The 14,161-nt window shown below is 36.9% G+C and overlaps 1 protein-coding gene and 1 pseudogene across 1 annotated transcript; one reads left to right on the top strand and one right to left on the bottom strand.

Annotated features, from left to right (window-relative positions):
• The first annotated feature begins 661 nt into the window (after positions 1–661).
• Positions 662–2,436, top strand: LOC149262187 (LRR receptor-like serine/threonine-protein kinase SIK1; annotated as a pseudogene).
• Positions 2,437–12,192: 9,756 nt separating this feature from the next.
• On the bottom strand, positions 12,193–13,223 carry LOC149262186 (uncharacterized). Its single transcript, XM_089375568.1, has 2 exons — positions 12,782–13,223; positions 12,193–12,596 (listed from the first exon to the last, which is right to left on the bottom strand). The coding sequence occupies exons 1-2, from the start codon at positions 13,221–13,223 to the stop codon at positions 12,193–12,195; spliced, it is 846 nt and encodes a 281-aa protein (XP_089231694.1).
• Between the last annotated feature and the right edge of the window lie 938 nt (positions 13,224–14,161).

Below are 14,161 nucleotides of genomic sequence, written 5' to 3'. Positions count from 1 at the left end.
GTCGTGCACGACATAGCCTTGCATCTAAGTCATATTGTATTTTGGCATTTTGCCTTTTAACTGCACTTGTTGATTTGACCGCCCATGTAGCATTTGCATCTCTTGCTCGACCTCTTTGACGTGGAGGAATTGGTGGGAGATTGTGGGTGGTAGCGCGATGATGATTAAGGCCAGATAGCTTAGATCGACTCAAATTCCCTGCATAGCCACCAACAAGACAAGTGAACACTTGCTTGGTGCCTTTGATAGTTACCTCCCATTCATGTCTAATTTCCTCCATTTTCTTACTTCCTTATAAATGAATATGTAAACAACAATGTTGTTAAAAACATCATAAAAACACATTAAAATAAAAATCAATATTCATATCTATTTTTTTGTGGTCACTGTTGCACATCCGGCAAGGACAAAGTCTGTAAGTGCTTTCATCAACTGATTTTAGTTTAACGATTATGTTTTTTTCTTTGGAATTTCTTGAAAGAAAAAAATTGCAGGGATTTTAGTAAATCTAAATAAAAATTATGTGTACTGCAAATTTTTGACAGTGTTAAATTTATTTCTATTATAAAAATATAATTCAAACACTGTATTTACAAAAATAAAATTTTTGAGATTTTTACCCAAATCCAAAATTCACTATAATAATAACATGTTTAGATCTTTGTGGCAATTGGATTGGATCACTTTGTGGGATATACTCCAGACAATCGAAAGGTGAAAACAGAAATAAATTTTAGATTCCATGGATTAGTTCTGTTTTGTGATTAAATTTCCTGTGAAATTATATTTTTAAGAGTATTGAGTTGATTTTGAAAATGGACAGCTTCCGTCTCAACACCAGCTATTGTTTGCATCTCGTTGGGTTCAGTTTTATTAGTATGTATGATCATTATAGCTCTCTACCGTTCAAATCAGCCTAAGCCATTTACTAAAGGGGATGCAAACAAAATGGGTCAAGGTATTATTTCTCTGGATCATATCATGGATTTAAGAATTATATCAACATCAATATGTGTCCTTTGTTTAACAAATGCTTTGATGTCCTGACCAGGTTCTCCAAGGTTAGTAATATTGCACATGGACATGGCCCTTCTCATGTATGATGACATAATGCCATTGACAGAAAATTTGAATGAGAAATATATAATTGGTTATGGGGCTACGAGCACAGTTTATAAATGTATTCTCAAGAATTGTAAGACAATTGCTATTAAAAGACTATACACACACCATCCACAAAGTTTGCGGGAATTCGAAACTGAGTTAGAGACTGTTGGAAGCATTAAGCATCAGAATCTTGTGAGTTTGCATGGTTATTCCCTTTCTCCACATGGCAATTTGTTGTTCTACGACTACATGGTGAATGGAAGTCTGTTTGACATCTTACATGGTGAGTGAAATGGATGGCAAAAACTATCAAAAAATTTACATGTATAATGGTCATATATAGGTTTTAACAGAAAAGATTGTAACCAGCCTTTCATATATAGTGAATGTTTGCTAATGGCCAACTTAGAGAATCTAAGCAGTGCATCTTGTATGTAGGATCTTCGAAGAAGATTAAGATAGACTAGAACACGCGTCTGAGGATTGCTTTAGGAGCTGCACAAGGTCTAGCATATCTCCATCATGACTGCAACCCACGTATTATTCACAGAGATGTAAAAACTTCCACCATTCTCTTAGATGACAATTTTGAAGCACATTTGTCAGACTTTGGCATTGCCAAGTGTATCCCTTTTGCAAAAACCCACACCTCTACCTATGTTATGGGTACTATTGGTTATATTGACCCTGAATATGCAAGGACATCTAGGCTTAACGAGAAGTATGATGTGTACAACTATGACATTGTTCTTTTAGAGCTACTCATAGGGAGGAAAGCTGTGGATAATGACTCTAATTTGCTTCAGTTGGTAAGATGATAATGACTCTGAATTTGCTCAAGTTGAGATCGCCTTTTTGTCAATTGTGAAGGTTGTTCGTCTTGAATTTGCTCCAGTTGGGATTGTCGTTTTGTAAATTGTGAAGATTTTTTGTCTTGAGATATTGCATGGACCAAGAAAATAAAGAAATAACCTTGGTTTATTTGACATGGGCATTTGAATACAGATTCTATCAAAAGTAGACAATGATACAGTAATGGAAACTATAGACGAAGAAGTAGCAGCAACTTGCACAGATCTTGGGGTTGTAAGAAAGATCTTCCAGCTGGCACTGCTATGCACAAAGAGACAGCCTTCTGACCGTCCCACCATGCATGAGGTTACCAGAGTTTTACAGTCTTTAGTACCAGCTTCTAAACAAGCTCCAGGTATCAGAGTAAACCAACCAGCCCCCAGCAACAACTACAGAAGATATTTGGACGAGTATGTGGAAGGCAATCACAAAGATGTTACAGGAAGCACAAGCAGCACACGAAATCTGAAACACTGAATCTAGAGTTTTGCATTTAACTGAATACATAGTAGCCCCCTGAACCCATGATAACCAGTACGATCATTGCTCAGTTGAAGTAAAACTATTATTGTTGAAACCCATAAACTGCAGGTAAGTTAATGACAAATGCAAACAAATAACAAAGCCCCAAGTGAAACTGTCCAATTGATGCTCAAAGAAAATTTATAACACAGAATATGAGAAATCTGAAACACTGAATCTAGAACTCCGCAGCCAACTCCATTTAGAAAAAGATCAAAATCTCTGTTTGTTCAAAGGTGTGTCATATGTATGCAGTTCAAAGGTGTGTCATATAGAAGACTAAGTTTCAATGGTGACAGGGGCACTAACCTTGCCAACCGCAAATCTCGATAACCAGTGGCCAGGTCCTCCAGGTATTGAACGTCTGCTCTGTTCTGTTCGCCGAATGGTTTTGCAGATAATGTTCTGCCGGGACTTTGAAGGCCGGAGGAGGTTGGTGAGCTCTCCCGTCCGGCATTAATCCTTATCTGAGTGGAGGCCACGCGCTATTGATTCGGCGGATCAATACGTCATCAATACGATGTCATCAATACGATGTGAGGGGAACTGCAAGGTTGGCTGCGGGCAGGGTCGCCGGGGGCTTTTTGCTGGGATGCCGGAGAGGGATGATGTATAATCGGATGAGGTATGGTCCATGCCGTCGCCGTGCTCTGTGAGACTCTGACAGAGGTACCCTCCATAGCATTAACTTTGCTATGGAGGTGGAAATAGGAATTGCCCATAAAAATAGTCACGTCATTGTTCTTTTCCAATCAGAAAATTAGGATATATTTTTCAAAAAATAGAAAAACATTTTTATAATTATGAAATATTTAATTTAATAATTAAATATTTTAACACTATATAAAAAATTATAAATTAATTAAAAATCAAATATAGTTTGACAAAACTAATTGCAATAAGACTTGCAGTATAAAAATAATAACAATAATATGCTATTCATTAATTGATATATATACATTTAAAAAAAAATCATTAAATATTATAGAAATTGAATATATATATATATATATATATATATATATATATATATATATATATATATATATAATTTTCAAATATACACAATTCTAATATTCTAATATCATCTCATATATATAATAATAATTCATCTCATATATAATAATAATGTTGTTTGGCTTTATCCTATAATCATCTCATATATATAATAATAATGTTGTTTTGGCTTTGCTTCCAAATGTACAAATTTCTTGCATTTAAAAGATGCTTTAGTATACCACAGAGCCCAAGAGTATCTTGAAACTTTTCCAAATCAATTTTCTGATTTGGGAAGCTGAAGAACCTCTAAAAATTGTCGTGTACCGGAGTGATTTTCAAAATTTCCAAAGAACCTCTAAAACATTGTCGTGTCCTGGAGTGATTTTGAAAATTTCCAAAGAACCTCTAAAAATGGTCGTCTGCTGGAGTGATTTTGAAATTTTCCAATTAACAGTGATGGAATTTAATTTTCCAATTAACAGTGATGGAATTTTTGGATTCAAATATCATCACTGGATACGTGCCTACCTTATTGTCATGGGAAGAAAAGAATAAGCTTTTTTTTTCAGAAGGAAAAAATCGGCATGTTATATATTGAGAAAGATATATTGATCATGTTACATTGTGGATCATATGCTTGGAGATCCGGATGAGCGCGTATGTAGTTGTAACTGATAGTAACAGAATGAGTGCCTGATATAGAAAAAGACTGCATATGGGGCGACATGAGAGTATAATAGAGGAGAGCAGAAGCTATGCATAAAGCAGAGAGAAATGAGAGCATATATGTCGACCTGTAGTCAAAGTGATATATAGCGTCTGACGCAGCAGAACCATGGAGAAACATGAGGAAAACAAAAACTATAACCGCCATATAGATGGCATGTGTGAGACATATACAAATATGCAGAAACCTGTGCGCGCATGGGCAAGAAGCGTCGTTCAGTCAGCCTGTGTGGGCATTGATCCCATGATAAGGGGCAGAATAGAGAGCAACGGCAGGCAGGAGGCCTGAAAAATGTGTCGGTTGCGCCATGTCCAAATATTCCAGCAAGTGAGGCAGAAGAGAGCTTGTCTGGCGGAGCTTTGGTCCGCCCACCATAAAAAGGCATCCTGAACGGAGGAGAATGAACAGTGAGGTAAACTGAGAAGAGTGGAGAGATCATACCAGATTGCTTGAGCAGCAGGGCATTGAAGAAACATATGTAAGTTGGATTCATTCTCCTGAAGGCAGAGAACACATCTACCAGGCCCGTGCCAGCCTTTCCTCTGTAAAACATCCCAGGAGAGGTTTTTGTCGAAGAAGAGTAGCCAAGAGAAAAGGATGGTTTTTAGAGGGCAAGGGGCCTTCCAGAGCTTAGCAGGAAAAAAGGAGGGGAGAGGGGGGAGATCAGCAATGGAGGAGGAGTAAATTTTTCTGACAGAGACATGATGGATATTGGAGTCGGTGGACCAGATAAGGGAGTCTGTATTGCCGTGTTGGACTATCCCCTGGTGAGAGAAATGGGAGGTGAAAGAGAGCCATAGGGGGCGGAGAGGGGGAGGGATGGCAAGTTGGAGGTCAGATTTCCAAATGGGATTAAGGGATGACCAGGAGTCAATGAGGGAGTTCCACGTGAATAAGCCTCTGGAATGGAAGAAAAGGAGAAGGGAAGGGGGGATCATAGATTCCAGATTGTAGAGGGTGGGGTCAATGCCGATAAGGATAGAGGATCCATTAGAAAGAGTCCATTTGAGGTGTTTCCGGAAGAAGGGGAGAACCTTTTTGAAACAGAGCCAGATGGGGGAACCAGAACGAATGCCAAGAGAGGATCGGTGGAACCAGAAAGCCAGAGGCCGGCCTTTTAGGTACTTCTGTTTCATTAAGAGGCTCCACGGTCCGTTTCCAAAGAAACCCCTGTGTATTGATTTGCATATGAGCGCTTTGCCAAAATGTTGCATATCGAGGAGGCCCCATCCGCTTTTATCTTTGGGCCGAGAGATGGAACTCATCTTAACCAGATGGAGTTTTATTGGTGACGATCGACCGCTCCACAAGAAAGTAGCAGCAATGGAGGTCAGTTGCTTGATAATGTAAGATGGAAGAACAAAAAGGTGGCACCAATAAACAGACAGTTGTGTGAGGACAGACCGAATGAGGATGTATCTGCCTGCAAGAGAGAGGAGGCGCATTTCCCATTTGGATATCTTTTGGAGGAAGCGGTCCACCAGCCAGCCCCAATCTAGACATTGCGTTCCCATAGCTTTGAGGCGAAAGCCTAGGTAGATGAATCCGTCTTTTAAGAGGGCAGTGCTGATTCCAAAGCGGTCAGCTATCCATTGGGCGAGAGCAGGATCCGAATTATTGTGATACAAAACTGATTTTCCACAGTTAATGGAGAGACCAGTGGCAGCTTGGAATCTTTTGAAAAGCAAGAAGAGAAAGATCCATGATTGCTTACAGAGCATGGCGAAGAGGAGGATATCGTCTACAAAGAAGTTGTGGGAGAGGGAGATGTCCCTGCATATGCGGACCGGCTTGAATCTATCTTCACCCACGGCATGGTTGATGTGAGAGCTGAGGCAGTTCATAACCAATATAAAGAGGAGCGGGGAGAGGGGGCATCCCTGACGGAGGCCACGTTCAGCATGGAAGAAAGTGGATGGAGTCCCATTTATGATAACCGAGAACTGGACGGATTCTACACATGACATAATCCATTTGATAGCCTGGGGCCTCAATCCGATTTTAGAGAGGAGAATATTGAGAAAACTCCAATCAACGCAGTCGAAGGCCTTTTTAAGGTCAATTTTGAGAGCGGCAGCGTTGATATTCTTGGAGCAGATAGAGTGGATACACTCCTGGGTCATGGCAACCGCATCCATTATGAGCCTGTCTTTGAGAAAAGCGTGCTGCTTGTATCTTTTTTTACTGACATGAAATATTTAACTCTTGCTTAACAATTTAAACATACATACACATAAGTAAGAATCAAGGTATGTGAGGAGATAATAAGCACTTGAGTCTACAATGCTCTCGTCTCATTTCTATATTTATCTACCATAATTAGAGATGAGATGACAATTCTACGTGTCTTTTCTTATTATTTTATGTGGAGAGGGACAATCTAGTGGTTTGATTTATAGTTAGTCTTTTGTTATGTCTTGATGGCTAATCCTCTTTCTAAAAGGTTTAAAAATAACTGTAATTTTTTTTAAAAACAACTCATATTTATCTAAAATATATGGATATGTATTACAATTGTGATTTCCAACAACATCACTATCAGACAACTTATAAATTGAAAAAACAATTAAAGTAAGATGACAAAGAAACTCTTCCACTTCATCGGTTAGCATGGTAGGAATCCAAAATCATTAATTAGTAATCTCTCTTGTATCTAAAATCAAATAAAACCCTTTGGGCAAATAGATAGGGTAAAAATGAAGAAACTAATTAATCACACAATGAAAATGGGTAGAATTGGAAAATTGTGATTTAAAAATCATTATGCATTGTTTCAATATGTTACATTAAAGAAAAATATGAGGAAAAACATGGGTTAAGAATACCATGGGTTGTCAAAGTTATTAATTTTGTTTTTATTTTACTTTATTTTATTTGGTATTTTATTTTATTTTATTTTTAATGTAATTTGACTGAGTAAAAATGTTAAATAGGACATGACAAGGCATTACAAGATGTTAAACAAGACAAGACATGACATTATAACTCTTTACCATACTATACTAGGCTAGAGAGAGCTTGTCAGCTCAACATCACTACGAAACAACTTATAAATTGAAAAAATGTTTAAAATAAGATAGAAAAGGAGTTGTTGCACTTAAGTGGTCACCTTTGTAGGAATCCAAAATCATGGGACAAATAGACAACTAATATTAATCACAAATAAGAAATTGGATAAATTTGGAAAATTGTGATTTTTAGAAAGCTTTATGCACTAGTTTAAATAGGATACATTAGAGAATAATATAGAAAAAACCATGAGCTAAAAATACCATGAGAAAGTCATGGATTGTCAAAATTATTTATTTTATTTTATTTTTTTAATTTAATTTGACTAGATCAAAATGTTAAAGGGGACAAGACAAGACATTGCAACATCTCTACGTACTGGGCTAGAGATATCACCTTAGTACAATAAAAAAGGAATATCTAATCCACATATATAATCTAAACTTATAACAATTATTATTTTATTTACTATATATATATATTAACAATTACAATTTTTTTATTAATTCGAACTATACATAATTTTTTTGCATATTTTTTTTATTATCAAAGAAATGTTTACACTTTAAAAGATATTCCTTTGGGCTCTTGTAGAGTTAGAATGAAAGTATACTCATTTGAACAATACACTAATAAAATGTTTTAACTAATATATCTGTGTGAACTTGTTTTGTGTAATATATACTTGATATTAAAACATTTTATTTATGATTTACATTCTAGACATTAAAATGTTAATACATGAGCCCTCATATTCACAAGTATATATATATATATATATATATATATATATATATATATATATATATATATATATAATAGTGAAGGAATTACAAATCTCCTTTATATTTTGAATTAAAAGTGATCTATTAATGGAATAAGTCTTTCTCTATATAAAATCCATATTAGACATTTTTTGATATTAATGTTTTTAAATTATTATAGTTCAACTCCATTTTAAAAATGTAATAAATTACACATATCCCTTACAATAGAAAGTGGAAATAAAAGAAAATTTTTAATGTTTGTTTGTTTTTTGTTTTTGTACAAAGTTGATATAAAATTATGTTTATATATATATATATATATGGAAATATTTTATTTATGATTAAAAATAAATTTTCTATTATAAAATTATGTTATTTAATATGGATATTGTAATCTTTTATTTATGACTAATTGTAAAATATTTTTTGTTATTAATATATTTAGGTTTTAAATATTAGATGTCTATTATTATGTGATGAAATTATATTATGTACTATCAATAATATTATTTTTGCATGTTTTTTTATCAACTCCATATCAAATAGTGAAGTCATCTCTCTTTGATATTAAAAATATATTATTATAATAATTATTATTACTAGCGATTGCCCCAAAAGATGCAAAGAAGAGATGCTGATAGTTTTTTTTAAGTGATATGCATTTACAGACATGTATTTGTATTTGCATTATTAAGACACCCCTTACACAAAATAAAATATATTGCCTTCACATAATAAACATTTATCATGTAGATACTTATAAATTTGTGGATACATAGACATGGGAAATTTTTTATATTATTAAGTTAATAATTTTATAAATAAAAATAAATAAATCTGGTGTATCTATTCGTGAACAGATGGATAATTATTATTAAATTGGTAATTAGTAATTAATTAAAAAAAACGGGAGAATTTATAATCGTACAGACATGCATATCAATGGCACTAGTCATTTGGGTATTACAGTATTTAAAATACAATTTTATTAAATTATTTAGAATTGAATTTATCAAACAGATTTGAAATAGGATTTTATCAAAGTGTTTAAATTTGATATTATCAAAATATTTAAAATAGAATTTTATCAATCTCTTTTTCTCTTCATATACTTAATTTAAAGATGAATAGAGAATAATTGTTGTCGATTATGCACACAAGTTTTTGTCAAACTACAATACATGCAAAAGCTTGATGCCCCTGAATTAATAAATTCAGAATAACAAATCTCACAGCTTGAGCTGAGCTATTACATATTTTGCACAAAATTGCACGGTGAACGAAAGCAATGAGCCGTTTTTGTCAAACTACAATACATGCAAAAGCTTGATGCCCCCTTGAATTAATAAATTCAGAATAACAAATCTCACAGCTTGAGCTGAGCTATTACATATTTTGCACAAAATTGCACGGTGAACGAAAGCAATGAGCCATTTTGTCTTTTTAGCAATTACATCCTACTGCGACCAACAACCTTGAGCTTAAAATAGAGTATAATTGAGCTCTCTAAATACTTGAAATCTAATCTGATTGAAGAATCTAATCTGATTGAATATCTGTCAGTACACATATCTGTAATATGGTTATTGAAAAACAAATAATGTGAAAATATTTTGGCTACTATCTTACTTAAACTTCTTACCTTTTTCTTTCTTCTTTCTTTTTCTTTTTCTCTTGTTTCTTTTTTCTCTTTTCTTTTTCTGTTTTTTAGATGAAAAAAGCATTGTATTCATTCATAGAATTTAAACATTGCATTTATAAAGAACTAGTAGATTCATGGATCTTATATAACTTTAGAGCGATTTTAGTCGGGTCAGTGTATCAAAGGTTCAAAAACACTAATACAGGTACAAATAGTTTCTTCATAATGGCCCATTGGTACAGCCCTGTATCATTCACAACAGAGATTCGAAAAAAGATAAGAGGTGCAACATGTAAACCCAACAGACATGTTATTCGGGTAATGGAATCTCCCCAACATCATGCCAGGTTTCCTTCATTTTGATATTCACATGGAAGCCATCTAGCACCTCCTGCACACCCAGCTTAGATAATCTGTCCGCCTCCATATTGAGATTTCTACATATGTGCTGTATGGAGGATTGTTTAAGGGAGCGCCATAATGTCTTGATCTGTTTTAGCCAGCCCTGTAGAGAGGACTTGTGGATAGTGGCTTTTTCTCCCAACTACCTTTGAGTCTCCAAAAACATGAATGGTTTGTATGTCCAGGAAATGGGTGAACCACAATAGCCCCCATAGAGCCATTACCTCTGCCTTAGTGTTGGTGCCCAGTCCTGCCCCCCAGTGAACATGGTATGACAACTCTGGATGGATGTATAAGATGAAGCCACATCCACAATTGCGGTCCTGTGTTGCTCCATCGAAATAGCCCACCGGATAGTCAATCTTAGGATTTGTGTGTGGTCGGGAAGGCTTTTGAATGGATACACTCTGTAAGGCGGCCTCAATCTTGTTCAAGATTTTCTTCAGCACATATGTTCCCAGTTCTCTGTCGCTGTTGAATATTATGTTCTTCTGCCACTTCCATATCTCCCATATGAACATAGCAGGGATGAGGCGTCGTAAGCCAAGTTGGTTGCTCCACCATATCAACAAGTTTTCGATGTCTCCAAAAGGCGGTATTGAGAAAGCAATTTTGTTTTCCAGATATTGCTAGAGTATTGAGACCTCTGCACATGTTATGAAAAGGTGTAAATTATCTTATGCTGCCCTCCCACATAGAACACAGTATCCAGTGCCAAACCAATTTCGCTTTTGAAGATTTTCCCAGGTCAATTTTTTGTTTTTCCATATAAGCCAGAGAAAAATGGATATTTTAATGGGGAGGTAAGGACTCTAAAATTTGGCAAACCAACCATCCCCCAGTTGATTTGTTTGCAAACAACAGAGTCTGTTGTAAGTATCCACGACCTCAATATTATCTTCTGTCATTTTACCTTCCCAGGCAATTGTGTCACGTTCCTCTTCATGGTAGATTCCAGATAGTCTCATATGAATCCAGATGTTATCCCAATCTGCTGCGACAATGCCCATTAGGTTCAAGTCAGATGATTTCTTCCACACTAGACAGTGATTTACCCAGGCAACGATGAGTTGGTGCCAGACGAAGATACCTTGACAATTTAGGCACTGAATGATAAAATCTGGGAAAGGGTCTATATCCACCAGTCCCCAAATGTGGTCGCGGCCAATAATGATATGATGTCTAGTGTCAAGTCGCCATGTAAGCATCCTGAGAAATGTATTCCCGATCTTTGTGAAACTACGCCATATGGCAGAGCCAGATGTTTGTCCAATACAACCCATGCGCATCCATACTTTGAAATCAATGTCTTTCAAGTATTTTTGTTTAATAACTTGACACCAAATGCCAGTGCCGAAGATCCCATGCCATATGGATTTTAGGAGGAGAGCATGCCCAAATCACCGCAAATCGAGGATGCCCCATCCACCCATCCTCTTTGGCAGTGTGATGTGATTCAGCTTCGAGAGGTGGTATTTTTGCTTTTGTCTCATGCCAGACCAGATAAAATGTGCAGTAATTCCATCAAGCTTCTTAATAATGGATGAAGGCAACTGGAATAAATGTTCCCAGTAGATGCTTAGTTGCGTTATCATTGCTTGTGCAAGTGTGAAACACCCTCTCATGGAGAGACATCTAAATTCCCAGTTGGAAATTTTCTGAAAATATCTGTCCACTAGCCATTGCCAGTCCAAGATCCTATACTTATAGGGCTTTAAATGGAAACCAAGGTATTTTAAACCAACAATAATACATTCAGAAGCAATAACAAACAGGTTAGCAATATAATCAGTGGTCTGAGAAATACCTAGTGCATGCATAATGACTGATTTGCTTTGATTCATTTTGAGACCAATAGCATTTCCAAATCTATTAAAAATTTGAAATAAGTGGAGCCATGAAAATCTGTTTAGGAGCCCCATTATAAGTACGTCATCCACAAAAAAGTTGTGAGAGATCTGAATATTTCTCGCAATTTTAAGAGGAAGAAAATGTCTAGTGGCAACATCATCTGATATGTGTAAACTCAAACCATCCAAAGCAAGTACGAATAAGAGGGGCGATAATGAACATCCTTGTCTAAGGCCCCTGCCCGCCTTGAAATAAGTTGTTGGATATCCATTGATGATAACAACACACTGAACGTTTGTGACACAAGCCATGATCTATTCAATGGCAGGGGGTTGTATACCAATTTTATGGAGGACCAATCTCAGGTAACCCCAGTCCAGGCAGTCGAAGGCTTTCTTGAGGTCCACCTTCATAATAGCAGCCTCGAGTTTCTTAGAGTGGATGGAATGTAAACATTCCTGAGTCGTGGCAACAACATCATGGATCTGGCGATGTTTGAGAAACCCAAATTGCTGTGGGGAGATGAATGACGATAGGATGGGTTTCAGGCGATTGGCAATAGACTTAGAGATGATTTTATAGACAAGGTTACAGAGAGAAATGGGTTGGAAGTCAGAGAAAGTATGAGTGATGGGCTTTTCCGAAATGAGGCCGATATAAGTGGAGTTTAGATGGGGGTGAACAGTGCCCAAAACCCGGGATTCCTCGATGAGGTTAACTAAGTCCGATTAGAATAGATCAAAAAAATGAGTAAATAATTCAATGGTCCAACCGTTCGGTACGGGGATCTTGTCGCCATGAAAAGAGAGAAGGACGTCATGTATTTCCTCTGCAGAAACAGGTTTAAAAAGACCTCGATTCACTTCCTCATCGAACATTTTTGGGTAGTGCATAATACCCTACAGTAAATCCTCAGGGCAGTCCGAGGATTTGTGGCTGTAGGCCGATTGAAAAAGGTCAATGCAGCCCGACTGATGTCTTCTTGTGATAGACACTTGGTTCCATCCGAGTCATATATCTCCCAGATAGAGTTTTTTTGACGACGACAATTTGCAAAACGATGAAAAAACTTAGTATTGCGGTCACCCTCCCTGAGCCAGATGGCTCTACTTTTCAGCTTCCAAGTCATTTCTCTTTGGAGCAAGATTTCAGATCTTCTTTTCTCAAGTATCTGAATGCGGGATCGAATGTCCAGTGGAAGCGAATGACCAGTCAGTAGTGGGCGGATTGATTCCAGCTCAAGTTCAATATCCGCAAGTTCTTTTCTCAGATGTCTCTTCTTGTCAATCTCCCATTTCTTAGTCACCTGTCGCAGGGTCCTTAATTTGTCCATAAACGACCCCATATGTGATGGGGAGCAACAAGTCGCATTGTGCCATATGTTTTTGACCAGTTCAGAGTAGGATGGGTCTTCTAACTAGATCCGGTTAAATTTGAAAGGTAGCCCTCGTCTGAAATCCCTTTGACACCAGTGTAGAATGATAGGACGATGATCAGAAATATGGCAGCTGATAATGTCAGATGTGACCAACCCAAGTCTATCAATGAGCATATCATGCAAGAGGAACCGATCAAGTTGCTTCGCAATGTAAAAATCCCCCAACCGACCATTATCCCAAGTAGGAGAGATATTTGAAGGGCAAATGTCAACAAAGTTATGGTCCATGATTATGGCTTTTAATGAATCTGCCATGGCATCCCCGCGACAAGAGCGACCCCAATTTTCGTGTGCTCCTAAAGTACAGTTTAGGTGCCCCGCCAAAATGAGGGATGTTAAATTTAGCAGCTCTGACACAACTAACCATTGCCAAAATAGCTCCCTATCATGGTATGGTGCGTATATATTGAGAACGTGTATACGACCCAAGAGGCCACGTATACTCCCAGCAAGTAGAATACCGGCAAAACATGAGAATGCCCGCAGTCTGACCCTGTTAGGATCCCAGATAGCAATCAATCCCCCTGAGTGTCCATTGGCATCAATGGCCACCATGTGCCTTTCAGGTAACATTCTTCGAAAATATCTAATCACTTGAGGTGTAGGATGCATAGTTTCTTGTAAGAGTATAATGAAAGGGCCGTTTGTGGTGAATAATTCCTCCAGAGCCAAAAAATTGAGGGTGGCTCCAAGATCCCACATATTTAGCGAGAGGATAAAAGTCATGTTTGTCCTGGAGCGGGAGGTTGTGCTCCAAGGGCCCGAGGTATGGTATCAGCAATGGAGATGTCAATAAGGGAGTGTGCATCCATAGGGAAGAAAGTGGGGAGTTTACGTGGACGGCC

The sequence above is a fragment of the Pinus tabuliformis genome, chromosome 6, assembly GCF_031772625.1.
Source record: "Pinus tabuliformis cultivar Carrire ecotype Pingquan chromosome 6, CPIR1, whole genome shotgun sequence".
Taxonomy (NCBI): domain Eukaryota; kingdom Viridiplantae; phylum Streptophyta; class Pinopsida; order Pinales; family Pinaceae; genus Pinus; species Pinus tabuliformis.
The sequence above is the reverse complement of the archived record's forward strand: the minus strand, read 5'-3'. Positions and strand labels throughout refer to the sequence as shown.

Excerpts from the sequence above, each read along its gene's own strand:
- LOC149262186 (XM_089375568.1), bottom strand. The coding sequence starts at position 13,223 with ATGGGGTCGTTTATGGACAAATTAAGGACCCTGCGACAGGTGACTAAG. Across the intron at positions 12,597-12,781 it reads GACTGCCCTGAGGATTTACT|TTAACCTCATCGAGGAATCC; the intron begins GTAGGGTATTAT and ends AATCGGACTTAG.